This window comes from Mirounga leonina, unplaced genomic scaffold (assembly GCF_011800145.1).
Source record: "Mirounga leonina isolate KUSES-001 unplaced genomic scaffold, KU_Mleo_1.0 Mir_197, whole genome shotgun sequence".
Taxonomy (NCBI): Eukaryota; Metazoa; Chordata; class Mammalia; order Carnivora; family Phocidae; genus Mirounga; species Mirounga leonina.
This window is the reverse complement of record NW_023270494.1, coordinates 5,485,641-5,512,774: the sequence shown is the minus strand read 5'-3', so window position 1 is coordinate 5,512,774 and position 27,134 is coordinate 5,485,641. Positions and strand designations below refer to the sequence as shown.

The 27,134-nt window shown below is 58.2% G+C and overlaps 2 protein-coding genes across 6 annotated transcripts; both read right to left on the bottom strand.

Annotated features, from left to right (window-relative positions):
- Positions 1 to 138: 138 nt before the first annotated feature.
- UNC13D (unc-13 homolog D) lies at positions 139 to 14,526 on the bottom strand. Of its 5 annotated transcripts, XM_035025992.1 has the most exons (33): positions 14,158 to 14,526; positions 13,151 to 13,216; positions 12,380 to 12,415; positions 12,032 to 12,139; positions 11,856 to 11,915; positions 11,698 to 11,764; positions 11,280 to 11,460; positions 10,923 to 10,967; positions 10,709 to 10,777; positions 10,458 to 10,527; positions 10,198 to 10,302; positions 9,995 to 10,087; positions 9,805 to 9,908; positions 8,585 to 8,702; positions 8,364 to 8,488; positions 8,135 to 8,225; positions 7,997 to 8,053; positions 7,813 to 7,910; positions 7,659 to 7,710; positions 7,436 to 7,569; positions 7,220 to 7,340; positions 6,730 to 6,873; positions 6,448 to 6,546; positions 6,139 to 6,345; positions 5,924 to 5,992; positions 4,969 to 5,048; positions 3,542 to 3,647; positions 3,390 to 3,461; positions 2,987 to 3,070; positions 2,778 to 2,898; positions 2,415 to 2,538; positions 1,798 to 1,994; positions 139 to 1,045 (listed from the first exon to the last, which is right to left on the bottom strand). In XM_035025992.1, the coding sequence occupies exons 1-33, from the start codon at positions 14,221 to 14,223 to the stop codon at positions 924 to 926; spliced, it is 3,291 nt and encodes a 1,096-aa protein (XP_034881883.1). In that variant the 5' UTR covers positions 14,224 to 14,526; the 3' UTR covers positions 139 to 923. The 5 variants fall into 5 exon arrangements, 4 of the variants coding, with proteins under 4 accessions (XP_034881883.1, XP_034881886.1, XP_034881884.1 ...); XR_004683059.1 differs by lacking the exon at positions 2,415 to 2,538; XM_035025995.1 differs by lacking the exon at positions 8,364 to 8,488 and having other exon boundaries at positions 8,585 to 8,698.
- Positions 14,527 to 14,565: 39 nt separating this feature from the next.
- Positions 14,566 to 22,600, bottom strand: WBP2 (WW domain binding protein 2). Its single transcript, XM_035026007.1, has 8 exons — positions 22,455 to 22,600; positions 20,088 to 20,196; positions 18,397 to 18,532; positions 17,384 to 17,476; positions 16,619 to 16,753; positions 16,295 to 16,417; positions 15,762 to 15,838; positions 14,566 to 15,655 (listed from the first exon to the last, which is right to left on the bottom strand). Exons 1-8 carry the CDS (start codon positions 22,511 to 22,513, stop codon positions 15,602 to 15,604), a joined length of 786 nt encoding a protein of 261 aa, XP_034881898.1. The 5' UTR covers positions 22,514 to 22,600; the 3' UTR covers positions 14,566 to 15,601.
- Between the last annotated feature and the right edge of the window lie 4,534 nt (positions 22,601 to 27,134).

Below are 27,134 nucleotides of genomic sequence, written 5' to 3'. Positions count from 1 at the left end.
GGGTGGGCCAGGCCCCCCAGGTCAGGGGCAGCTCAGGGTCTCCTTGCCAGAGGCCTGAGGAGGGGGTTTGCATGGCCTGACTATAAACTTCTGGGCCCCAGTGCAGGTCAACGGTATAGTTCCTTAGAGGACAATGAATTGTTTTTGTTTTTTTATTTTTGCTAAGAAAGTTCCTAAGTGGCAGGTACTGTCCCAGGGAGGAGGTGTCCTCAGTAGACACGGCTGGCCAAGCCGTCTTTTCTGCTTCTGGCCCTCCATGCCAGCCCCACTGCCTGCCAGCTTTCACCTCTTCAGAGCCAGAAGCTCCTTGGCTGTAGGCTCCTTAGCCTGGGTACTGGCAGCCACCTCAGGAGAGGAGCCAGGCTCCCTTCATTATAGCTGCTGCCCTCCCTGCCCGGGCAGCTGTAGCCTCGTCTCTGGCAGGGCCCCCTCCCTCCCCCAGGAGGCTTTGTGCCATAGCCCTAGCCCCAGTGAACCAAGGTAGGGGTGTTAAAGAACAGGCCCACGGGAGCCTAACCTCCACCCCAGTGACTGGAATAGGCATGCCAGAAACAGGTGGCCAAGAGGTCTCTGCCCGAGCAGCTTCCCCCAAAGAGGGAAGCGGGGGTGGGAGCCGCAGACAGCTGCCCCCTCCCCCTGGTGCTGAGATTCGGTAGAGAATGCTGAGGCCAGGGCTGAAGGCAGGAAGAAGGGAATATAAATACTAACAGGGTCCTAGCACCAGCACCGTGGGCCCCTGCTCTGGCAGGAGGACCAGACGGGATCTTCATGCTGGGCCTTCCACACGCTGGGGTTCCCCAGGCTTGCAGGGCCCTTCTGGAGCATTAGGCCAGGCTGGAGGGCTTGCACTATGGTGGGAGAACCCAGACCTTTCAGGAAAGCCCGTCGCTACGGGCGCCCAACCCCATCCCTAACCTCCACTGCTACCGCCCCGGCCTTGGGGCATGCTGGGAGGCCTGCTTGGCTCGCTGCCGCCGCAGCCTCACAAACGCCTGGGCCTCCCGGTCACCCTTCCGGCTCTCCAACAGCTGCAGGATGGGATCCCCTGTGAAGAGAGGCGTTTGGGGGTCAGACTGCGGCGGAGGGGGAGGCGGTGCCTGGGTAGTGGCAGGGGACACTGACCCATTCTCTAGCCATCCTGGAAACTAGTGATGGACACACACCGGCCACGCTCACAAGACAGCCCGACGGATAAGACGAGACCCATCAGCGCCTCTGGCATGACTGCGAGTTGCACCGGAAGAGGCTGAGTGAGATGCGCCTCGGGTTGCAACTATTACCTTTTTATATGAGAACCTAAGACTAGCTAGTTAACCTCTTTGTGCCTCAGTTTACTCATCTGTAAAATAGCCGTAATAGTATCTGACACGTTAGGTGGTTGTAGGATTGGGAGTTAATACGTCTCAAGTGCTTAGGAGTGGCCTGTAAGTGCTCAGACATGTCACCTATTATCCAGCCTGGAGGACACTTGGCCTGTGCCCCCCAGTCGGAGACCCAGCCTCTCTCCCCAGGTAAGCATACTGGTGATCCCCCATCCCCAAAGAGTCACACCACACTTGGCCTAACAGATGTCACTCTTCTCTTGATGAGCCCGAGAGATCTACTCAGCAGCACAAGCCATCATGCTGACTCCACTGGCTCCCACACCCAAGGAGGGATTCCTCTGAGCCCAGCTCCATCCGCGTCCCCAGGGGCCGCTGCCTGACCTTTACAGGCTGCCCCTCCCCTGCACCCCCAGTGCTGGGCCAGGCCCTGCACCCGAAGCCCCACAGCCTCTGCCCTGGGGCTCCGGCCTACCGTTGAGTGCAGGGTAGGTGAGGGGCAGGCGGGTCTGAGGCACCTCGCCAGGCTCCTCAGGCCCAGTCAGGCCCGGCACGGAGCGTAGTGGCAGAAAGGCCTCCCCTTCCAAGTCGTCAGCCCCCAGCGTGTCGTGGTCCAGCACCGTGAGCAGGAGGCACGCTCCGTCCTTCTGGCATGGCTCAGCAGGCACCAGGCTGAGTGGGGGACAGAGCGGGGCTCAGCTGCCTGCCCCTACAGGGTCACTGGCACCCCCCCACAAGAGGTCATCGCTGGTTCTTGGGGACAGGCCAGGGCTGAGGGCAGACAGGTGGGCATTAGGATGGCAAAGTCAGTTCTCGGCCTGGCGTGTGCCCTGACAGACACCTCCTTTGACTCTGGGCTGGTACTTTAAACCAGGGGCCTGTGTTCCCCAGACCCTCCTGTCTCGGGGAACAGAGGACCTCCCTGGAAGCAAGCCTCTAAGTCCCAACAGGTGGGGGCCCTGTCCCCCGCAGTCCCATTCCTCGCAGGGTCCCTGGAACCCAAATGCCTTCATCACAGGGGAACTGTGGGAGGAGCAGGTCCGAGGGAAGTCCAGGGCTGGGGAAGGGTGGCGAGTGTAGGAACCCACTCACAATTCAAAGGTTTCATCAAACAGGGGGTGAAGGTCCTTCTTGTGCTTTTGGGTCTCCCGGGGGGCCAGCTCAGGGAACTCGTGCCTGGGCTCCAAGGTCAGCTGGACAAAGGGGTCGCTGGAGCCTGGCAAGTGGGGAGGTCACCTGGGGAGGTGACGTTGCCAAGGATATCCCAGCTCCCGCCTCTAGTTCCCCGCCCCTGCCGCTGTGCTCTGCTCGGCAGCATTGCCCCCTCCTGGCAACAGGAAGGACACGCGCCCGGCGCTCCCTCTCCGGAGAGCAGACCTGCCCGGGACGGGCGGGGGGCGTGGGGGTGGGCAGAGTGAGGACGCGGGCAGTGGCCGGCGCGCAGCCTGCACTCACCGTTGGAGTCCAGGGGCAGCAGGCTGGAGGCGCTGAGCAGTTCCACACGTAGCTTCTGCTCAGAGGTGCGGTAGGAAGCCTTGACTGTGACGGCCCCCAGCTCCTCGGAGGCCGTTTCCGCCTAGGGGTGGAGCGCAGGGGCAGAGTGGGGCAGAGTGGAGGCAGGGCTCCAGGGGCGCCGGGAGCCACACGGAGGAAAAGAGCCTCACCTGCTGCTGGATGCGGCTGCAGAAGTACTTCTGGATGAGCTCCCGGCTGGAAGTGGCCTGCAGCTCCAGGTCCCTCTGCAGAGCCTGGGACCGAGGCACAGCTGAGAAGTCACCTGAACTGTCACACTCAACCCAGTCCAGTGCCGCCCTTCAGAGGGTTTGGCTCAGCCAATATCGATGTGATAGGAAAGCTCCGGGTGGGCTTCACAGGTGTGCCCCCCACACAGTCGCACAGCTGCCCCCTCCCCGTGCTTAAAGAACCTTCTGCTTGGTTTAACTTTTGAAAAGGGGCCCACATTTTCTTTCGGTGCTGGGCCCTGTAAATTATGCAGCTGGTACTGGACACAGGTGAGCACAGAAAGGCAGGCTCCCCCCCCCCCACCAGCTCACCAAAGACCCCTACCTGGAAGGTGTTGGTGTGCAGGGCTGCAGGTGGCAGGCCGCAGCCCTCTGCGTAGAAGCAGATCTCCAGATTCTAGGGGTGAGACATCAGGTGGGTGAGACATCAGCCCCCCCCCCCCCGGGGTTATTACTTGCTGTCACCATTATTAGTACCTGCAGGGCAGTCTTCAGCCTGCTAGAGGCCAGGGGGCAGCTCCGCTGGGAGGCAGCCCCCTCCATCAGCAGGGTGAGCGTGTAGGTCCAGAGCAGGGTCAGGAGGCTGGGGTGAGGTGCAGAGGGATGCCAGTCGCAGGACAGGAGGATGGGAGAGAGGAAGCAGAGACACTCTTGAGAAAGGGACCCAGGCCCACCCCCGGCTCCTCCCCACCCCACCCTCCACTTCCACCTGCTTCTCTGGTAAGGCTGGGACCAGGGCAGCAGGCAGGGGTGGAGGGAGGGAGGGCTGGTCTCCTGAGGGAAGGAGGACAAGTGGGGGCGGGGGGCAGATGTGGCCAGTCCCAACCAATATGTTTCACAACCTAGCAAAGAACCTCCCTCAGTAGGATTATCAAACCCCAACAAACAAGGAGGGGCAGGGAGGCTGGTCCCCCAGGGACAGAATCATTATTCAGTATGGGAGTGGTCAAAATGAATAGGATTTCAACACAGACAAGCATCTACTACCCCTGGGGAGAAAAAAGTGGCAACCAAGCCACAGTCCTAACTACCTGAAATAACTGAAATTTCACATGTCAAAGTAGAGTCAGGCAGTTCAGTACAAAAACAAAACAAAACAAAACTGGGTTGTGTAATTAAGAATGGGGAAGGTTGTATTAAAGGCAGTTAATGGATTCAGCATATTTGAGTGCTTTTTAGGCACCAGACAACGTTCCAACGGCTTTTGAGACTGTAGTGAGTCAAGTCCCTATAATGGAGATTTAACTCCGTTTTAGCTGAACAAATGGCATATTGTGGCCTGAGAAGTAACAGCGGTGGGCTCCCCCGGCCCCGCTGCACCACTGGGAGTGGACCTCCGGGGGGAGGGGCAGCAGGCTCAGAGCCCAGTTCCCATGGGGAGGACCCATGGTCATCGTTGTGCAGCTCGTTACCGACCACTTCCTCTGCACAGGCGCTGCGCTCGGCACCCCAAGTGACTCACTTGATCCTCACTAGAGGCCAGAACTATGATCATCTGCATGGAAAACTTGAGTAATCTGCTCAATCCACCCACCGAGCAGCAGCAAAACTAGAGTCTGAATCCAGGTGGGCCAGAGCCCACGTCCTTGACGTCTAGTCCTGCTGCCTGGTGTGCTGGGCCTCTGCTTTAAGAGAGACCCTAACGAGAAGTCCCCCTGGATCCTGGGAGAGGAACATCAGTTGCCTGTAATGTTAGGAGGGACAGACAGCCCAGGGCTAAGGGAGAAAGGGTAGGCAGCTTTCTGCTCCGCCTAAAGGGAAATGGGCAGGTGTGTGAGGTAGTGAGCTCCCTGTCCCTAGGAGTGAGCATTTAAGCAGAGGCTGGTTGCATCCTCCCCTGAAAATAAATGGCTGAGGCCGGGCAAGGGGGTGGGGGCGCCACAGGGTGGGAGGCTGCTGCACACCTGCTGAAGTTCTCCTGCACCAAGTTGGTATTCAGGTAGCAGAGCTTCACCTCCAGAAACTTCATCAGGGGCAGAATGGCCTGGGAAGAGGGGTGGGTGGCAAGTCTGGCTCTGGCCCATTCCCATGCCCTGACTCGGAAGAGGAAACAGGGCCACGAGCTTTTGCCTGCCTCATTCGGAACGTGGGCCAGAGCTGAGCCTCCTCCAGAGCCCGTCAGCGGCCGTGCGGGGTCCTGCCGCAGGGCCCTGGCCGTGCCCTCCCCTAGAAATCCTCAGGGCTCCTTCTCTTGCTTCCTTGAGGTCTTGACTCAGCTGTCACCCCCTGAGGAAGGCCTTCTCTAGCCACTGTCTAAAAATATCTTTTAAAAAAACACAAATACGAATATACATATCTTCATTTTCTCTAGTACTTACTAACGAGTCACGTGCACACACACACACGTTTAGTTCTAGTCACAGCTACGGTTCTAGCTCTTCTCCCAACTCCCCTACCAGAATGTGAGCTCTGGGAAGGCAGGGAGTTTTGTAAGTTTTGCTCATTGATCCATAACCCCATGCCTAAATCTCTGCCCATGACAGAGCGCTTACATAGTTGCTGAATTACTGAATGACCTTCTCCCAGACAACCAAAGGTACGCGTCACTCTCTCTGCCCCCGGACAGGTGAGGACGCTGAAGTCAGCTGGCTTGTAGAAACAGGGAGCTCAGAAGGATGCACACCCAGATCGGTTTGGCTGCAAAGGCTAAGCCCTCCCCCACTGCAGTCCCCACGCGGATGCTGGGAGAGCCCATGGAATGACCCACCCCTTCCCCCTTAGCATCCAAGCAGGAAACCGAGGCCCAGAAGGGAACATTTCCTGCCCAAGTCTGGGGGACTTATCTCTGACACCCCCCGGCCTTCAGCCCCCTGCCACCCTAAGCCCCTTTGGCAAAGGTGAGCAGGGAGGGCCACTCACATCCTCAGGCAGGACAGACTCCTTGAGGCCCACGAGTTTCTGGATGTGCTTGGCAATGCCCACCTCCAGCTGGAGACACAAAACAGGGTGACGTCACTAGGAGCCTGAGTTTAGGTTCAGCAAGGGGTAGGGGCTGGACATCAGCCCGAGTCCTGCTGGGGGCGCTTCAGGCCAAGGATGGGCAGGGTGGGGTCCCTGAGAATTGGACAAGGTACCTGCTTCGCCAGGGTGCGGACGCCGGTGCGGATCTCGTGGCCCAGCCCAGCCAGCGCGCCCTGCAGTTGGGCGTGCAGCGTGTTCTGCAGCTGGCGCTGCTCCAGCACGGCCCCTACTCGCTGTTCCAGAGCCTCCCACGCCAGCTGGGTGGGCAGCTTGCCGATCACCAGCCGCAGCTGCTCCATGTCATTCACCACCACGCACAGCTGAGGGCAGGCACGGGCACAGGGATGCAGAGCTGCTGGAGTTTGCCAGGACCGGCAATCCCTACTCCCACCCCTGGCCTGACATCCAGCTCTGGCCCTTACCATGTTGGCTGCCTGGCCCTGGTCCTTCTGGCCTGCAGAGAGCTCCTGGGCCCGGGCCTTTATAAGGCTGCAGTATACCAGAGCCAGGCGACAGGTATCCTGCGGTGGGAGAGGATGATCAGCGAGGGGGGGGCCACTGGGGGGAGGCATGGAAATCTCAGTGACCTGGGGATTTAAGACCTAGGCCTTCGGAGGCTGCTAGGGCAAGAGCTTGGGGGAAACAGGGCAAGTCAAATGAGGCTGTCCTAGAAAGGTGGGGAAGGACACGGGAAGACGCCACACCTCCACAAACTTGACGGTGATCATGAAGGCCTCCTCTGGGTCGGGCCAGTCCAGCTGCCGGGCAGTATGGCTGATCTGGGCGAAGCAGGTGGACAGATCCACGGCTGATGTGCTGTGCTTGGTCAGTTCACTCAGGGGCACCAGCTGGGGGATGGGGGAGGGCGCGGAAAAGAGGGCTCAGAGCTTGCCAGATTCGTGCCCCTCCCTCCCTCCTTCCTTCCATAGGCATTCAGAGCTTCTACCAGTAGCAAGGGCGGGGGACAGGGGGCTACAAGGGGTAGGAGCAAGGCTCCACCCAGACCCCCAGGCTGCAAAGATCAGTCTGCGAAGGAAAGCCACACTTAAAACCAAGGATATCAGGAGGCAGCCCTGTACATGCAACTGGCCTTAAGAGCTGGTCGCCAACTTCTGCGCATCCTAAAGGCCCAAGCAGAGCCCCTAGCCCCACCCCCAAAGCCGGGCCCCGCCCCGCCAGAGGCCCCGCCCCCACCTCGTCCATCTGCACAGCGCGCTGCACCCGCGCCAGGGCCACGCTGTAAGTCTTCTGCAGCCAGGAGGGGATGGCGGGCTGGAACCAGCGGTGAAAGCCATCCAGGGCCAGGACTCCATCCCTGGGGGGAGCTGGGGCTCAGCCTGGGGAATGCCGGGCTAGCGCAGACCCTCCTTGACCCTCCTCTCTCTCTTGTGCCAACAGCCTGCTGCCCACCTCTCTGTGGGGCCCGGGTCCAGCTGGCAGAGCTGCTTGACGCTGACATAGAGCTGGAATAGACTCTCGCCCATCTCTGGGGACACGGGGCTGCCCGCCACCGCCGCCGTGTGGTCCTGCACCCGCTTGGCCACCTGCAAAGGGAAGGCATGGGGACAGGGCTCCTGAGCCAGGGTGGAGGGCAAAGCCTGGAGACCCGGGGAGGGGGGACGGGGGAACTCACCAGCCACTGCAGCTCCAGGAAAGCCATGGAGAAGAGATCGATCTTGAGGGTGCTGCAAGGAAGGCCACAGGTGTGACCTGGGAGCACCCCGGGCCCTTCTGGTCCCCATTCTGAGCCCCTGCCACGCTACGTCCCCACCCAGCCACCTGCTCACTTCTGGAAGATCTTGTTCCACGTGTGTTGGCACTGGTGTAGGTCACCTATGATGTCCTGTACCAGGCTCAGCAGGGCTCTGCCCGCCTCCAGCATGCCCTGGCAGGGACAGAGGTGTGCTGAGCAGGGCTGCAGGGGTGAGCAACCGACCCCGCCTCCCCCCCTCCCTGCCCAAGCCCCCTCACCGGCACCATGGGCTGATGGTGCTGTTGCTTCAGGTGGAACCACTGGACCGTGCCAGTCTGCGGGCAAAGAGGCAGTGAGCGGGGAGGGGTGCCAGGCTCAGGCCCAAGCCCTCCTCGTCCCCAGGGTGAGTCCCGTACCCTCAGCGTCTCCGTCACCAGGCGGGGCAGTGGGGTGCTGTCAGGACACAGCTCTCTGAAGGCCTTCATCTTGCACATCTGTACCAGGACCCTGCGGAGACAGACGGCTGGGTCCAGACGCCTCCTGCCCAAGGCCTCCACTCACAGCTGCAGTGGGCTTCGCCGGCAGGGGCCCCAGCTCTTCCTTGTTCCCTTGCCCACTGAGGAAGGGGGAGCGCGAGCCGCTGACCTGAGCAGAGACTGCAGCCGGGCCGGGGAGTCGGGCACAGAGAGGGGGAAAACCGACCGGAACTGGCGGAGGAGCGAGAGGCCGTAGGCCAGCAGCTTGCTGAACGAGGCGGTCAGCTCCTCCAGCTGCAGGGCCGCACAGAGTCGGGGCTGCGTCACGGGCGGCCGTGCCGCCTCCCGGAGCCCTGCCTGCCCGACACTCCTCCTTCCACCGCAGCCCACCTGTTCTCCCTTGAGCCGGCCCTGGATCCACTGGTACTCGATGCTGGTGATGGGGTGCAGGAGGCAGCTGCTCGGGAACTCCAGGCTCTGGTAGAGGCGGCTATAAGCCACCCACTGCCTGCGACACAGGAAGCCCCCAGCGTGCCCTGGGACCTTGCCCCTCCCGCCGCCCACCCGCCCGCCCTGCCCCACGCCTCCTGCGGGCCCCCATCAGCCTAGTCAAGGTGCTTTTCAAACAGGTAAATGAATCATCTCCCTGTCCACTTGGGATACTTGTGATTTAAAGATTGAGGATTTCTTGCTCCTTTTGAAAAACTCAGATGTGGAGACTTGAGCCTTCATGCACACGTGGCAAGCATCAGCTGGGACTCCCCTTTAGTTCAAGGGACACCTCACAGAGGTGAGGACCAAGCTGAGATGAGACCCGAGTGGGACAGTGATGGAGGACGGGGGGGAGAGGGCTGCCCAGTCCCTCCCAGGACACGGCGGTCACCCGAACTACATGCTTGGGCCCTGAGGGCACACTGGGGCCTCACTGTGGGTGCCGCTCCTGCATCTGGCCCCGCCTGCATCCCCCCTCCCTGCCTGCCTGGGGATACCCACCTGCCCATGGTCCTACAAGCTGCCCTTGTCCCCCACCTCCGTCCGCCCCCTACTCAAATGCCAAGTGTCCGCCGTGGCCCCGGGCCACACCCACTCTCATTCCACCGGGGGTGCCCCCGGCTCCACACGCCTCACCCACCTGCACTCGAACACGTTCCCACAACCTATTAGGGCCCGGGGGACGTGACAAGCCCTTGACACAGATTTGGTAATGCCGGCGCACAAATCCATAGACTCCAGAGCGCTGGAGCTGGGCCACAAGGCTGTCGTCTGGGGCAGGGGTAGCAAATTCAAATGCCCAGAAGGACTCAGAGGGTGTCAGGGAGTGACTGGGCCAATGGCAGCCGTGAGGGTGGGGGAGGCCAGGCGCTGTGCTGCGACCCCCTGCTAGCCCAGGAGAACAAATGCACTTGGGGTACACGGGAAGCTGGAGATGTGACTCTGTATGGAAAATCTCCATATTTTTAAGAGTTGGCAACGGGCTCAAAACTCGACACACACAGTTGGGGCCAAACAGAAATCTCTCGAGGCTTAGACTTTGGCCTGCCAGCTTGTAGGAGGACAGGCAGGGAGGCAGAGGCTGGTGCCTCCCAGGCGACCCTCCCAGGCACACTCACGCCAAGGACTGGTGGAAGTCGGATAGGTCCTTCTGCGTGGCATGGAGAAAGAGGATGGTGGCAGCCTGGGGACTCAGCGACCCGTCCCAGGAGGTACTGCCTGCCTGAGGGCACGGGTAGAAGGGTGTCAGGAGCTGGCCGGTAGGCCCCACGCGCCCCCTCCCCCCCGCCAGCCCTGGGAGGGCAGTACCTGGTGCCGGGTGACCTCATGGGACACCAGCTGCTGGAGCAGGTGGAGGTGCACCATGTAGCTGGGCTGGGAGCGGCTGGCCGCCGGGGCTCTCTGCAATGGGGCCGGCAGGGTGGTGAGAACAGGACCCCATCCCTAGTACAGCCCGTGTGCCCTACCCAGGCAGGCCACTGGAAGGCCCCTGCTCCTGGCCCCAGACCTACCCTCTTGTGAATGAGCTGGAACTGGAGGTGGCACTGACCGCGGTCTGGGTAGGTCTCGGTGCAGGGCTCCAGAGGGTACCACTGATCCTCCCGGCAGCGCAGGTCCTGGGGGGGCCAGGCGGGCGCTCCAGGGCAGCATAAGCCTCACACGGTTGGGGGCAGAGGAGGCGACGGGAGGCCCACCCCAGGCTCGGCTTGATGTGGACCCAGAGCCCTTCCCTTGAACCCCACACGAATCCCTGTTTCCTGACCCCGCTCACCTGTAGCCTCACAACCACGTTCCCCAGAAAATCATCCTGGCCTTTGTCCTTCCGTGCCTCCTTAAAGATCCTGTTCCAGGCAGGGGCCATGAGGGGGGTGGGCCAAGACACCAGAGGGGTCAGGCTGGGATCCGTCCCCCTCCTGTGGCCCCCTGGGCCTGGACAGAGCCTGTAGCCCAGCAACCGATTCGCATGCATGGGGCAGGCAGCCCACACTCCTTCCCCCAGGAACCTGTTCCCGTGGCCTTCACCTTCGCAGCCCGTGCAGATCTGTGAGCTCCCCGAGCTTCTGTCTGACGGACTCCACGGTATCCATATCCCTGCGGCGGGGGGTGGGGGGCAAAGGTTTGAGCAGGAGGCAGAGAGGGTGTCCTGGGAGCCCTTGACCTCTTTGGGAGGAGGATCTGCCACCCCGAACCACCTCTCTTCTCTCCCGGACCCCTACGGGCAGCGCATGCCTCTCACCACATGTCCAGATGGAAGCTCGAGTTGCTTATGTCCTCAAACTCCCTATGGGGAGAAAAGGGCCTGGCTGAGGGCCTTGGAGGGCCGGACCCCGGCCAGAGCCTGTTCCCAGAAGCTCCCACCCCCACTTACCCACTGTCCCGTCCGAGCCCCTCCTTGCAAACTCCCCCTCCCTCCCCTAAGGTAAAGCTTCGGCCTACCCCCCACATCAACCCAGCATAGGTGGCATTTGTGCTTCCTGTCTGTCTCTGGCCTCGGGAGCAGGCCCCTCCTCCGGTCAAGCCAAGTCCCCTCCCCTGAGCCAGGAAGTCCTGCTCATCTCATTGAGGGGTTAGGGGCTGGGGCAGGGCCACGTACAGGATGAAGGTCTCCTCCCAGACAGGGTTGAGTGTCTGGGTGATGACCTGGGTGCGGTGGGTCTGCTCCTCCGGGATGGTGTGCCTCACCACAGCCTTCTGCCGATGCCGGGACCCAGGGCTGCCCCCCTGCACGCCCACCCCCTGCTCAATGCCCAGCAGGCAGTAGGGGTCACTGAATCCTGGGGAGGAGGGGAAGGACAAGGCTGCCAGGGTGTTGGCAGGGCTCCCTGGGAGACTCCCTCATCACCCCAATCCCAGGGGCAGAGGCCCTCCCATCCCAGACTCAAAGGCCCTGGGGCCAGCAGCACCCAGGGGACATCCGGGAGCGGGGAGTTCCAGCTGAGTTCTGGGATGGACTGATGGGGAGAAGGAGGAGCTGGGAAGAGGACCCTCAGGGCCCCTCACCCCCTACTCACCACTGACATCTTTGCCCAGAATGCCCTTAGCTTGTTTCACGGTTGCCTTCAGACAAAATATTGGCTTCTAGAAGGACAGAAGGGTGAGCCTGAGTCCCAGAGGGAGCTGGGCTTCTCAGCCCCTGTCCTAGCCTAGGATGGTCCCGGACCAGGTTTACCTCAAGCTTCTGGACCTGCTGCAGCATCTGCTGGTGCTCCTCGGGCTCCATGTGGAAGGCCTGGTGGGGTAGGAGTGTAGGAGGCTAGGGGCGCAGGGTGGGGGTGGCTGGGCGGGGAGGAGAGGACTCCTGGGTCCGGGCTGCAGGATGGCGGGAGGAATGGGGGCTGCACTCACCTCCTGCAGGTACTGCAGCAGCTCAGAGGCCTCCCGCACATGGCTGGGCTCAGGCTGACCCAGGCGGTGCAGGACGGTGTAGAGAGCTTCCTCGTAGAGCAGGGCCCGCTGAGACACAGCAGGGTCACCTCAGGAACCCCAGTCTGCCCACTGCAAGGTGAGCTCCCCCAGCCACCCTGGCACCAACACTGCGCAGCCAAAGCTGGGACAAGGCACCCACAATGTGCGGGCGTGGGGGGTTAGGCCTAGAAGTGCCCCCCTCCCCTGCTGTTGCCGTCAGCCTTGGCCCATAGCCAAGGAGTGTGTTCCCAGCACCCCACTGCCTCCCCCCAGTACTCCGATTCTTACCTCCTCAGGGGAGAGGTGGTGGGATGGAGGCTCGAGCTGAGGAGTAAAGTGAAAGGCAAGGTGTCCCCAAGGCCTGGACCAGGGCTCGGCAGCAATGGCTCCTCAGAGCAGGCCAGGCCAGCGCTGCGGGGTCCCTAGTTCCCGGCCTCCAACCCACCAGTCCCGCACACCTGTTCCCACAGCAGGCCTCCTGGGAGTCCAGCCCCTGGGCCGCCCTCCTCATCCCCTGGCCTGCCGTGGCTGAGGTCCATTGGCGCTCAGCTGCCCCAGCAGCGTGAGCTCGCTGCACCCGCGGCCCCCACCTCCTTCCTTCCCCAGAGGAAGCAGCTCTGCTTATCGGGCGGCCACGCTCCGCACCCCCACGGCGGAAGTGAGGCCCAGCAGTGGAGGTGGGAGACTGGGGGGTCATGCCAAGCAGCCCTGGGGGCTGCGCGACTGATCCCCAAGCCGCCTGGCCCGCAGCAGGGACACTCCCCGTCTAGAGGAGCCGGTGTCTTTGGAGCTGGAAGACCAGAGGCTGCGGCGGGCAGGGGGCCCCTCCAGAGGGAGGAGGCTAAGAGAGGCTCCGACCCCAGACCTGAGACCCAGGATGGCCCAGAGAACACATGGTGGACCCCAGCCTGCCAACCCAGAAGGCCCTGCCCAGGTGCCGCGACAGGCAGGAAAGGGGACCACATCCTCAACCCCAGCCCGCGAGAGGTAGAGCCCCACACCCAGAGACCTTAGAGCCCCACCCTGGCCACTCTTCCTCCTCACTGAGGTCACTCCTACCTCCTGAGCGGTTTGGGCCAGCGGATCCTGCAGATCTCTGACCCTGCGGCGCCTTATCTTGATGGCCTGGCGGAGGAGAGGGGGGCGCCGCTGGGGGTGGGAGAGGGGTGTTGCCATGGTGGCCGCTCTGCCCTTCCCCTCCACCGAGCTGCCGCCGCGCCGTGGGGTGAAGAGTGTGAAGCCACAGGATTATGCAAAGCGCACCGGGTGCCTCCCCCGTGCGGGGGGCGGGGTGGGGGGAGGTTCCGGTCAGGGTTTCACCACCTCAGAGGCCTACACCTTCCTCCTGGGGCCGGCTGGGATCCTGGGAGGAACTCTATCAGGCTGGAGGCAGGTGGACCTGGTGGGCGGGTCTGGCCCCACCCCGCCCTCCCACGGAGGCCCTGCTGCGTGTTGGGGGGGTATCCAGTGCTCCCCAGCAGGGGGCGTCAGGGCCTGCCCCACACCACGGGTGTGCCCAGCTGGGCCAGGGACCAAGGGGAGAGCTGCCCTGGGTCGGTGGGGTTCCCACCCACAGACTTCCCTGAACGGACCCGAGACCTAGGGTGGGGGTGGGCAGGGCACGGGGTGGAGGCTCGAGAGGCATCTCCCCAGCAGGCGGCCAACAGCTCGGCCTGCTCCACCCCACAGGTGACATTCCACCAAGGTGACGGGGCCAAGCCATGCTGGGCGGAGACGGCCCTGCGGCCCCGCCCCCACAAGGCCGGTCAGGAGGTGCTCCCTTCAGATGCCCTTGTAAGGGGCTGGCCAACCCCAGGGGCTCCCTGGGCGGGGCTGGCCAGAGGAAGCGGCAGGAGAGGCGGCGCTGCCCAGCCAGAAGGGACAGGAAAGAGGACACCCCAGTGCTCTAGTGCTGGCCTTTCTCAGAGCTCCCAGACCCACTGGTGCCACGCCCACAGCCCTCCTCCAGGCCAGGGCCCAGGGGTGCGGGGCGGGGGGCGTTAGGCCCTGGGGAGGACTCTAGCTGTCCTGCCCCCAGACACGGAGGTTCACAAGAAGTCACGCACTGGAGAGACTGCAGCACATGTTCCTCCCGCAGACACCTTGTGGCCAGAGACGGGCCAGGGCCACATCTCCCTGAGGTGGCGAGCACAGCAGGCCGGCAAGGGCCTCCAAGGCCTCCGGCCCAGGGCAGCTGCTCGGCCGCCCCAGGCCCCAGGGGACCCCGTGGGTGGGCCAAGTTGCTGAGTAACCACCACGGAGCAGAGATGTGGGAGGCCTTGGTGTCCTGGGCCCCAAAGTGCTGTGGGAACAAGGGACTCTCACACGGGGAGGGAACGGTCTCCCCAAAACCCCCCTGAGCCGTAGCAGCCAGACTGTTCTCTTTTCCCAAGAGCTCACACTGGTCACCACACACAGAGCCAGAAAGGGTCCAGTCACTTCATTTTTACTACTTCACATTTTCAGCAAACAAATCAAGGTGCAAACAGGGTTTATTTCACATTAATATATTAACTGGGTTTTTTGTTGTTGTTGTTGTTTGTCAAATAAATAGGGAATTCTCTTTAAATAACCATCTCCTCACTTCACGGCCAGTCCAGAAGCAAATGAGAGCAAATTTTAGTGCATCCAGGGGACATATCACCAATTAGGCATGAAGCTTAAAGGGAAGAGGGCAGGGTGAGGGGCTGGTGAGAGGTCATGGTCAGCACACAGGCTCAGGTCAGGGGCCTCTGTTCCAACCCACCCCAAAGCCCCCACATGGCATGATGGAATGAACATGCATTCTCCAGTCTGAGAAGCCCCTTCTAGAGGGAAAGAAGGCAGAGGGAAACAAAAGCCAAAAATACCTGGAGGGAAGCAGCGGCCCAGCCTGATGCCGCCCACCCCTTGGAAGCTCAAGTTAAAGCTCCAAAAGTCAAAGTGGTGGCAACAGGTGACCAAGGACAGGACAGGGAGGCGAAGGTGAGCGTGACTGGGCTGGAGGCTGGCTGGGACTGGAATGTGGGCTGACAGTCCAGTGAGAAGGTGGCCTTCCATGGGGAGGCACAGACCAGAGTGGAGGGAATGTGAGGGGGGCCCGGCGGGGGCCCTCAGGAAGACGCGAGGCTGGTCTGAGGGAGGTCACAAGGCTGAATATAAAGTGGATTCCAAAACGAGGGAGCTGGACTGTGGTAGCGCAGGTGGCCAGAATCCTTCCACGGGCAGAAGCTACTGGAGCAAGACAGGAGCGAGAGGGATGCCCGCGCTCCTGAGCAGAGCCCCAGACACGGTGAGAGGGAAGCGCAAACGAGCGGCGCCGTGGGCTCCGAGCTAGCTTGAGAAGCAGGGAGGCACAGCTCCCGAGTCAAGGGGCCCCCCCTTCCCTCAACACCAGTCCCTGCGAAGTGTTTTATAATCAGACCTGGAGGAAGAACAAGGCCCTTCCATCACCCCCCTAGCCCCAGCCTCAGCCCCAAGGGGAAGGGAAGGGAAGAGTGACGAGGGATGGGAGGCAGGGGCGGGAGGGGTCTACTGGGTCTTCTTATCTTCTGGGGGGTAGTAAGGAGGTGGCGGAGCCTGGTTCTAAGGAAGGAAGGAAGAAAGATCTCATCAGAAGCTCCACGACAAGACAAGGTCTCCCGCCCCCAGAGCCCTGCACACTGCCCGCCTGCTCCCCGTCCCCGCTCACCGTGGGCATGTAGACGTTGTGTGGGTTGCCCGGGTTGTAATAGGCGCTGGCCGCCGCTTCTGCAGCCTTGGCTTCAGCTGCGAGAGAAACACACTCGGGGTAAGCCCTCCCCTCTTCCAGTGGCCCCCGGAGCTGCGCTGAGACCAGAGATTCCCGCCAGGCACGGCTCTGGGAAGCTGGTGCTACCCGGCCCCTTCCAGTGCCTTCAGCCCTCTCTCCCCACCTGATCCTCCCCACAGTCCAGCCACAGGGGGTACTGCCACCTTCTGGTTGTGCTTGACGAGAGGACAGAGGGAGACCTTCCCTGCCCCCGGGGCACACGGCTAGCCGCGGGAGAGGGTGGGGGGCTGGGATCCACAGGTCTTCCCCAGCAGCCACCACACTGCCGGCCCCCTGGACTAGTCCAAGGCCAAGGGTCGTTCACCACCTGGGGCTCCTGGCCAACCTCTAGCTGTCCTCTGAGGCTCTCCATGCAGCCCCAGAGAGGAGAGGGCTGGTCCCCGCCCAGGACTGTTCACAGCCCAGGGTCTCACCTGCAGGAGTGGAAGGGACATCAGGGCCGCTGACTGGAGGCTCCATGGGCCCCGGGTAGGGTGGTGGTGGAGGCTGCACATACCCCATGGCCCCGTCCATCATGGGAGGTCCTGGATAGAACTCTGCTCAGCAAGAGAGTGAAAGGGACCCAGTGAGCAGCCTGGCCCTGGCTCCCTCAGTGGGCACCTCCCGGGCCTCTCCAGCTCCTCTGTTAGTCCTGAAGCAGCTCAAAGAACAAGTCTCCCCTCAACAACCCCCTGGCCTGGGTGGGGGTGGTTAGCGGGTGGGTGGGGAGAGGGGTGGGCAGCAAAGGACACACTCACCAGGTGGGGGCGGTGGATAGGGGTAGCCAGGAGGGCAGGGGTACATTCCATTGGCGACGGGCGGGGGAAAGACATAGGCCCCGCTGGGCATGTGAGAATACCCATAGGCTCCATTGGGGGCTTCGCCTCGGGAGGCTATAAGTACAAGGGGAGAGAGAAATGAGTGTCGCCTACCGAGGGGAGCTGCAGGGTCCCAGGAATGTGCACAGCAGACATGCCTTACCCCGCCCCATTCCGCTCCCCACCCACGCTTGAGCCAGCCTCGGTCAGGAAGGAAGTGAGGGATCTGGATGGGGAGAGAGGCCAGGGCAGGGGAGGTCCAGACAGGGGTGGATGGATGGACAGAGAGAAAGAGGGAGGCTCGGGGACAGGGTCCCAGATGGAGCTGGGGTGAGGCTGGGGACAGTGTGAGGATGTCTGAACACAACCCTGTGTGATTTAAACCGTCTGTTGCTTGGTAGCTTAATGGCCGGGTTTCTTGTTCATTTTTATGAGGCCATAGTTAAACGTCCTGGAGTTCAAAGAGCTTTGTCCAAACGTCCTATACAGGCTCCAGGCCAGGTACACCCAGCCTTTGAGGTACAGGCCAGAGTGATGCTAATGACAAGTTTCCTTCCCAATTCCCAGGCCCGGTTGGCCCGGGGCCCAGAGACTTATCTCCTGAGTGCTTAAAAAACAAAACAAAAAGTAAACAAACTCACACGAAGAAATTAAAACCCACACATTTCAATATGTCTTCACCCCGAGCTCTGAGAGCCTTGATACCTTGAGACGCCACCTGTAGCATCCGCTGTCCAAACTCGATGGCGCCCCCCGCCGTAAAGGTCAACTTGTATGACGCCGAGCCCTCCCAGCCACCTGGGAAGGGAACGGGGCGTCAACAGCTCAGGAAAAGAAGCCAGGTTACACCTGAAGAGATGGCTCTCTGTTCTCTCCAGGTCTCTGTCCAGCGCCCGTGGCGAGAGGGCTGGCTCTGCAGCGCCTGCCTTCCCGCCCGGCTGCTTTCGGTGCGCGGCCCACACAGCGAGTCCGCAGGGCTCTCTTTGGAACAGAGGACTTTCTCTCTTGGAACAAGCTTTCTAAGTTACCCCATCCCCAGCCGTGGAAGTTCGTCAGCACTAGAGCCTCCCACTCCTCAATGAAGCAGGTTCCCGGAGCAGGTTCCTTCAGCAACAAGGAACATTCAAGTTCAGAGCAGATCCCTCCTCCTGAGGGGCCTAAGGATGGACCTCTGGCCCCTCTAGCCTGGCTTCTGCCTAAGGGGAACTGTGAGCCCCTAGAGAGCAAGACTCAACCTGGCTGGGTGTGAGGGGGAGGCCAAGTTCAACACAGAGGTCTCTGGTGTCTGCCAAAAAGCCCGCCACCCAGCAGGGCCTCTGGGGAGGGGGGGGACAGCTGGCTCTTCCTGGCTGTAGGGAAAAGGCCATTCCCAAGCCCTGATGCAGGTCTTCCCATACCTAAAATGTGAACACACTTCCCAGGTCACGATAAGAATTTTCACTTATTTTTCAGTCATTTGGCCAATTTCACTCCGAAAAGCTGATCAGAGCTCCTCTCTTCACCGGCTGCCTCTCCTGGCTCTCGTCGTTAAAAGCCCCCCTCTGCTCAATAGCTGGCAGCCCAGGTGGGGGGCCCTGGAAGCTAATCCAGAGCCAGGAAGAGGACAAGGCTAGGGGGTGTTTAAGACAGCCGAAGAGGAATGTCTCTAAGACAGCAGAGGCGTGGCCAGAAAACCTCTTTGGAAGCCCTGTCTGTGTCCCTGAGCCCCCATCACCCACCTCCTGCTTCAGCCTTCACCGTTCCTTTGATGTAATTTGCACCGAACACGGGCTGCTTGATCTCACAGTCCTTCATCAGATAAAACGGCATCATGAAGGACTGCATGGCATCCTTGCCTTTGGACAGAAAGATGACCTGCAGGGAGACAGGATGACAGCCATCAGCGCCCGAATCACAGCCTGGCTGGCTCTGCTATCACTTCCTGTGTGTGAGGAGTCTGCTCCCAGGGCCAGGGCCCCGCGGCCCCAGGGCAAGCTCTGCACCAGACGCTCCTGGAAAGAGCTTTGAAAGTGAAAGACTCGGGGCGCCTGGGTGGCTCAGTCGTTGGGCGTCTGCCTTTAGCTCAGGTCATGGTCCCAGGGTCCTGGGATCGAGCCCCGCATCGGGCTCCCTGCTCGGCAGGAAGCCTGCTTCTCCCTCTCCCTCTGCTTGTGTTCCCTCTCTCGCTGTGTCTCTCTGTGTCAAATAAATAAATATTTACAAAAAAAAAAAAAAAGAAAGTGAAAGGCTCTCCGTGCAGCCTGGCTGGAGAGGCTGAACGTGGGTATTCACCAGGAAAACGTGCTGCTCACGGGGCACGTGAGAGGGACAGGCTGCTCTGCCATTTAAGTGGTGGATGTGGTGGGCAAGTGAAGGGGGCTGTAAAGCTAGGGCAAGGAGGCAGGGGGAGGGAATTCTGGCTTCCAGAAGGGGGACGTGTAGCCCGAGCTTCACAGAAAGGAGAGCGAAGGAGGGGAGGAGGTGCTGGATCCCGGGAGAAGGGGGCTGCCCACACAGCAAGAGTGTCCCACCCCACAACTGGAAAACCCTCTTTTATTTTATTTTTTTAAAGATTTTATTTATTTGAGAGAGAGAGAAACAGCATGAGAGGGGAGAGGATCAGAGGGAGAAGCAGGCTCCGCACTGAGCTGGGAGCCCAACGTGGGACTCGACCCCAGGACTCTGGGATTATGACCTGAGCCGAAGGCAGTCACTTAACCAACTGAGCCATCCAGGCGCCCCGGAAAACCCTCTTTTAAACCCTTCGATCTGGGACTGAAGATGCCACCACAAAAGGGATTTTGAGACTCCCTGGTCTCTGCTAAGTCTCGGTGATGAAAACTGGAAGATATGCCCCTTTCTTCCAACCATCTTTAACTCTAACTCTTGGTAGCTATGGGCAGTGAACCTTTTCCAAGAATGGCCATTTGTCTTTCTCTGGAAGGCTCCCGTCAGCCTGGGTCCGTCTCAGGCAAGGCCCACGCTGCAGTCTGGCACTCCTGGCTCTGCAGGGCTGTACCGGGCTGTCTGCCCAGCCTGGAGGCTCTGGCCATGTTACTGTACCCTGTTTACCACATTTGTCATTCTGGACGTGCACGAAGGCCTCGTGCACTGCGCTTACAGAAATCAAAATCGTTAACAGCCTCCCCACTCCAGGCCCAAGTCATCCGGGCAGCGGCACCCAACAACATACAGATTTCACACCAACCGTTCCGGAATTTGCATGGATTCAATGCCTAGGGGTTGGTTCAGCTGCCCAGAGAGTCTGGTGATTCTAGAACCCAGGAGCACATGACAGAAACACGTGAGCGAGGAGCTAACGTTCACCAGGTTCAGAGGCCACTGGGCTCATGAGGCTGAGGCTGACCTAACACTCACCGTCCGCCACCAGGAACCACAAGCTTTCAAACCATCACACGGAGCGACTCACCCGGTACGGGGTAAGGTAGACGGTGCCTTTCTTGGTCCCTTTGAAGGCCTCGGGCACGTTCTTCATGTCACTGAATGTAAGTTCCACATGGTCATAAGTCATCAGGATGCTGTGATGAGAAATGAGGACAGGCCCTAATGAGCTAGTTCAGAGCCATGACCTGCTTTCCCCAGGGACTGACAACCCTTGTCCCCCCACCCCCCCGCCCCCCGGTAAGCAGGTGATCAGCACAACGGGTCTCAAACCTGTTTGGACACCACTGCAAGGAAACCATTAATACAGCCTCAGAAGAGATGAGCAAGGTGGGGGTCTACAGAATTTCCCCAAGCCCTACATACAGACCCCCCAGGTGACCACAGCAGAAGAGCCAAGGGCAATAAAGCTGTAACACCGTCATCCCTCAAATCACGTTAGATTACCTGGGTTAACGCTTTCATTTTCTTCTGAGACCCTATAATAGGTGTCTGTTTTCATTGGTTTATTAGTACTGATATAAAAACCCTCTAAGGCGTGACTCTACGCATTACCAAAGGGCTGATGTCACGGTTCCTTTAAACCTGGGCTTCCTGAACTGGGTCTGCAGGGGTGTGAGTCCATGAAGCCCTTGAGATAATGGGTGTCCATGCATTTTTCTGGAAGAATTTGCGGCTTTCATCACTCTCAAAGGGATTCATCACTTGAAGAATAAGGCTATTTTACACATGAAATTTTAAACACTAATTCAAACTCCAGTTGCCGTACACACAATTTTTTTCAGAAATGAGGCTGAAGCATTTTCTAAAACAAGGCACACCATTGTTTAGCAGCACAGAGCCCGAAGCCAGGTAGGAGGCTCACCAGGACAGATACATTCTTGTCCCACAAAGTCCCACTGAGAAAGAAAGAAAAAGAGTCCCAGGAGATGTTACCAAATGGCATCAAAAGTGTTTTTCCAGGCCCGGGACTGGCTCGTACACAGAGAGACAAACCGGGAACAATGTGAGGTTTCTCTGATTATAAGATAACAAGGTCCAAGTCCACATGGTTCCATTTGTCTTCCTCCTCCTCCCAAATACCACAACTTTCTTCACTAGGGCAGGTGGGGAAGAGGACTGGTACCAGAAAAGAGAAGTACAGCTCAGAGGGGCATCTGGGTGGCTCAGTCGGTTAGGTGGCTAACCCTTGGTTTCTGCTCAGGTCATGATCTCAGGGTCCTGCGATTGAGCCCCGCATGGGAGTCTGCTTGTGGATTCTCTCTCTTCCTCTCCCTCTGCTCCTACCCCCTGAGCTCCACAGGCCCTCTCTCTCTCTAAAATAAATCTTAAAAAATATATATATATATTTAAGAAGTAGAGCTCAGAGAAAAGAGGTCATACCAGGAATAGGCTGGTCCAGCAGACCCTGAGCAGGTAAGATGGAGGGAACGTCAGCATTCTGAAGCCAGGGGCATCCCAGGCTTTCTCCTGACTCATCAAGCATTCCTGAGTGCTGGCCCTGGCAGGCTATAAGGCTCTGATCCCACCAAGTCTCTTCTGAGGACTCAGACTCCTCATAAGCCTTCTGCCTTCAGAGGCATTTCAGGGTCAGCGTAGCTCAACCAAGGCTAGATGGTTTAATTCCCTGTGCCCAAGGAGCAAGAGAGAAGCCCCGGAGAAGTCCACAGACAGAAGAGAGGACAGAATTGATTGGAGGGGCCAGGGGGGCGGGGAAGAAAGACACAAGGACGGACACCGTGCCAGGAAATGTGTTCATCTGACAAATATCTATTTAACTGCGCCTCTGGGCCTCAGTTTCTCATCTGGAAACTCAGCAGTTCTGGAATATACTGGAAGGCTATGTACTGTAGTGAAGCCTGTTGACTTTAAAGACGCCTTTCCTAGAATCCCATCGGTGTTATTCACAGCTCTGTGATCTCAGGCAAGTTACTTAAGCCTCTCCGTGCCTCAGTTTCCCTACTTGTAAAATGTGCTGAATAGTATGATCCGCCGCGCCGCACTTACATATTAAAGTAGAAGAGGAGCACGGCCTGGCACGTAGTAACGTAGTAACCGCTCAAAAAGTGGCAATTGTTTTTTATCTAACGCTCTTCCCACCTCTTGAAGTCATCGACTCCGGGAAAGGGGCTCAAGAGCGACCCCGGGGCCCCACCTGTCTCCCCAAGCCCCATCCCCCTCCAGCCGCCTCACCCCCCATCCCACGGCTAATCGCGACATCCCAGCCGCTCCTCCGCGACCCACCCTCTGCCTCCGGCCCCGCCTCCAGCCGTTACCCTCCCCCAAACCGCACCCCGACAGTTTATCCCGTTCACGGGTGTATCCCCAACCGCCCAGCGGCCTACTTCCCACGCCCGCCCTTCCCTCCTCCAAGATCCTTCCGCAGTGTTTTCACCTCTCGGTGTTGTTGACGATCACTCCGCCGCCCTCCGAGTGATTCTTGTTGAGCGCCATAGTCTCTCGCAAAAGGGTCCCGAGACTCCCAACGCAGTGCGCTTGCGCCCCTCTAGGGCCCGCCCCTAGTGGCGTCGTTCGTATTAGAGTCAGCCAATCACAGCTCTTGCGCGGAGCCTGGCCCAACCACCTGATCTCGAGCGTCACGTGGTAATAGTTTACTCGCTCCCCCCACCCCCCGAGTTCCGTCTGCGTCACAAACAAGCTGAAGACTACAATTCCCCGAAGGCAATTCTCCCTCAATCGGCTTTTCCCTACGCTAGTGGAAGGATGCGTTCTGGAACTTGTAGTCTTCCAGACCGTAGGCCTGGATTGACTGCCCTAATTGCCTAACTAATCGGCCTGCGCATTCCCTACTGCCCCTCCCGTCCTCAAAGGGACAGGAATAAACAGCTGGACACGCCACAGGGGAATTAATCGTAGAGGCCCTGAGCACAAGAGTGCATACTCACAGAATGAGGGTAGTAATCTAAACCGGGTGGGGGGGATTGGCGGAACCCTGAGTCTATGACTTTGCCCCGGATTCGGTAGTCACTGTAGCCTTGTAGATGAGTGCAAGGCCCGGTTCCAGGACGTGGCGGGCTGATGGGCTGGCGGGCTGGCAGAGCGGAGTCAGGAAAAACTTATGTCCGTGTCATGAACTCAGACCCAGACCCTCCGAGGTTGGGGGTGAGAATGTCCGTGTGCGGAGGGGAACCCGGTGCCCCGACCTGACGCCTCCACCAAACCCACTGTCCGGTCGGGAGCGCCCCCACCTTCCGGCCGTCTCCACCGCAGCTGGCCTCGCGGTGGCGCTGCTCCCTCTAGAACGTTCTGGCTTTCAGTCCGGCCCGCCCTGCAGCTGGAAGCTTTAAACAAGACTCGCAGTAATTGAATGGAACTAGGCACAAGGCGAGACCCGCGGCCCCGTCATATGGCTCACAAAATAGAGCTGACTCATTTCAGCTTGGGACCCAGCACTGGGCGGCGCCCCTGGGCAGCTGTAGTTATTGTATCAACTAACACCATCTCCGAGGTGGATCTTTGAGGGGGTGAGGAGGGGTGTCACTCCCCACGTGGTGAGGCTGGTGCATCATTAATCTTAAGGGATCAGAGTTTGAGTTTAAGCAGACAGCTGATTCCCTGACACGGGATGGCCAACATGGGGACTCACCTGCTTGACTTATCTCTTGAGAGAGATTTCCTAGGTGAAGAATCAAAACCCAGAAAGATTGAGACATGTAACAGCCTTCTATGAAGTCTTAAGCACAAGCAGGTGGGACCTTGCAGGACAAGTGCAATGAATGCACGTGATAAAATCTGCCCCAGTAGTTAAATTAATTTTGGCACATGAAGTCTATGCCACTGTTTAAAAAAAAAAAAAATGAAGGCAAATTCTATGTGCAGATACAGAAAGAGTACCAGTCTGTTAAGTACAAACAGGTGTATGAATATGCTTCTGCAAAAAAACAAAAAACAAAAAACTTTCGCTTGTATTAAAATTAGGATCTAGATCTAGATATAACATTTCTGGAAAGAGCCACCAGACATTGTTTTTGGCATTATCCCATTGAGGCATGGGCCTGGGAATTGGGGTGCGCTGGTGGCTCCGTCTATTGTATACTTCCTTGTACTGTTTAATTGTTTACTGTGCACATTCTAGATATTATTAACACATTTCAAAAAGAAAGCGAAAATCCACCCAGTAAAGGTTATGTAAGAATGATTGCTTTGAGGACCATAAAAGGGAAGGTGGGGAAACAGTCCAGTCCCACCCCCACCCCTTTGCACAACTCCATCATCGGTGGCAGAGGCTATTGCCGCTTTTGGAGGCTTTGTTCAGAACTAAAATACACAATCATGAATACACAGTATACACAGCTGTGGCCACACTTAGGCCTCCTGACAGGAGAGGAAATGTGTTGAAAAGGAAGTCAGAATGGAGAAGAGCTAGCAGGCTCAGTTCGTTCCAGCTTCAATGTCCAATTTTTGCAAGTTTAATAAAAACATATGACTGTGGGAAACCTGGCTGGCTTAGTCAGTAGAGCACGCAACTCTTGGTCTTGGGGTTGTGAGTTTGAGCCCCACGTTGGGTGTGGAGATTACTTAAAAATAAAATCTTTAAAAAAAAGAAAAGAAAAGAAAAGAAAATCTTAAAAAATAATAATAACAAAATTAAAATATATGACCATGTGAACACATTGTTAGAGTCACTCCCAGCTGTGAAGGGGGCCAGTGGTTTCCAGGACCCACGCTGAGGGGCTCAAGGGCAGTTCATTACTGAACCAAGTCAGCGGCAAAGTGCCCCATCTGGGCCCAGGGCTCAGACCTCAGACCTCTCCTGCCTTGGAGTCCACATAGGCTCTTTGTGTTTCCAGAAATGATCACTTTTCGCTGAACTATAATAGTTCCTATTCTCCAGAGGGAAGCTTCTTGAGTGGTGTGCTAAGCAGGAGCCCGAATGGGCCTGACATACTGCTGCTTTCACCCAGGACAGCCAGCGCCCAGTCACCTCTGAAGCCCCAGGAAGCATTATGTATTTGCCCCGGTGAGCAGAACAAATACCGTTTGTACTGAACAAAGAATCACTTTCGATGTGTGCCACAACATTGAAAAGATTAGGAAGCAGTTTACCAGATGGTGGCTTTTTATTAACCTTGACCCACAGTAAGAAATACATTTTATATCAAGACTGGGTACACACAGATCTGTATTTATAAGTGCAACCGAAAAAGGAAAGACCTGGGGCGCATGGGGGGCCACGTAGGTTAAGTGTCTGCCTTTGGCTCAGGTCGAGATCCTGGGGGTCCTGGGATCGAGTCTGGGAGCCCGCTTCTCCCTCTCCCTCTCCCCCTGATTGTGCACTCCTTCTCTCAAATAAATAAAATCTTTAAAAAAAAAAAAAAAAAGGAAAAGGAAAGACCTGTTTGGGACTGAAAGAGTAAAAATCAACTCAGACTGAAATAGAAAACAACAGCCCAACAGTCAGTCAGGCTAGACCCAGAGCCTACAGCAAAGCTAGCAGAAAACATGCTTCCCTCCCAAGGACATGTGGCAGTTTTAAGACAGCATGACAGCCCCCTCTCAGCGACTGCTGCTTTCTTATCAGTGGTACCCCTAGACAGGCTTTGCAATTCCCAGCGATTAGTGGGGGTGCCCCACTGCTAAGCCGCTCACCTAGTGACAGTCCCCCATCCCTAGGCAGTCCCCGCTGCTTCTGATTCCGTCTCAGAAACGACAACCGCTCCAGAACTGATCCGCATTTTCCGTGGGCGCTCCTCAGAATCCAAACCTGACAAGAACTGCTTCCCTCCTCCTCACGGCTGGGGACTCAGGGCAGGCCTGCAGGCTGTGTCCGCTGGTGGCTGGCCCACGGGGCTTGAGTACAACTTTCCTGAATCAATACCTACCCTTACTTTATGCTGCTGAAGAATACTTTTCTGTTGCATTAGTTAGCACATGTTAAAGTATTATTGCAACCTTGCAAGCCAAGAAAAAGGCCCCTGGTGCACCAATTCACAGATCCCCTCTTGAAGGGGACGTTTTAGAGAAAAAGAACTGTCAGCCATTGTTTGGTCACCGGGCTCCTGATGGAAGACAGCTGGGTGGGTGAGTGGGTAACTAATTTCCCAGAACAAATCTTAACGCTATTAAAATTCATCTAAACATTGCTTAAGCATTTTATCATGCATGCTATTTTTTTTTTCCTAAAAGGAGACAGAATTACATCAGCTAGAAGCAAAAAATAAAAGATTTTCCCTAGACCAGCTTTGAGACCATTTTTGTTTTAGATTTTGATGTACTCTGCAATTTTCTACTTTATTTTGTAATTTGAAAAATTGCTCATTGTTATGCACTAAATTGATTTTGCAATCTTCCGCTTGAAAACCCCTGTTCCAGAAGAAAGGCTGAGGGTGGGGGTGGGTGGGATGCGGCGGGGAGAGAAGGGAAGGGAAGTTTGGAGTTGAGACTAGCACCCCCACCCCCACCCTGGGGACCTACATCCACCCGGCTCCTAAAGCTGATACTGTCTCACATGTAGGGTTCCCAAATCAGTATGCTAAAGGGTTGTGTCAGTGTGCTTTAGGTAAGTCTCGGCCTCTTTGTGTGGCAAAGCGGTTGTGTGGATATTACGTTCTTTCTTCACTCTTTACGTGGTAGCCGACTCAAAGGCCAAGAGGCGTCTTCCCATCTCTTAGCCAAGAGGGCAAGCGAGCCTTCTTGTTCCCAGGGCGGGCTTATGGGTTCTCCAGCAGATGTTCTCAGTCCTGGCTGAGCACAGAAGTGGCCACATCCTTCAAAGACAGAAAGGCCCACAGTGTGCAGGTGGGGCTGTAGGGCTGGATGGGGGTGTGTGTGTGTGGCTGGATCTAGAGAGGGGAAGGGGTGCTTCCCAGAGCCCAGGGACAGAAGCAGAGTTTGGGGGATTCTCTAGTGGTAGGCCCCCTGCTCTGCTCCCATCCGGCCATCCCAAGAGGTGGGGTGTGGCTGTTGGGAGTAGAGGGGCTGAACGCCAAGAACTGTGGTTTGGGTTGTGTGAAAGTGTCCATTCAGGAGGCAGAAACCACAGCTGCTATTGGACCAGGGAAAATTTACTGTAAAGAATTCAAATAAAGCTCTGGTGGGACACCTGGGTGGCTCA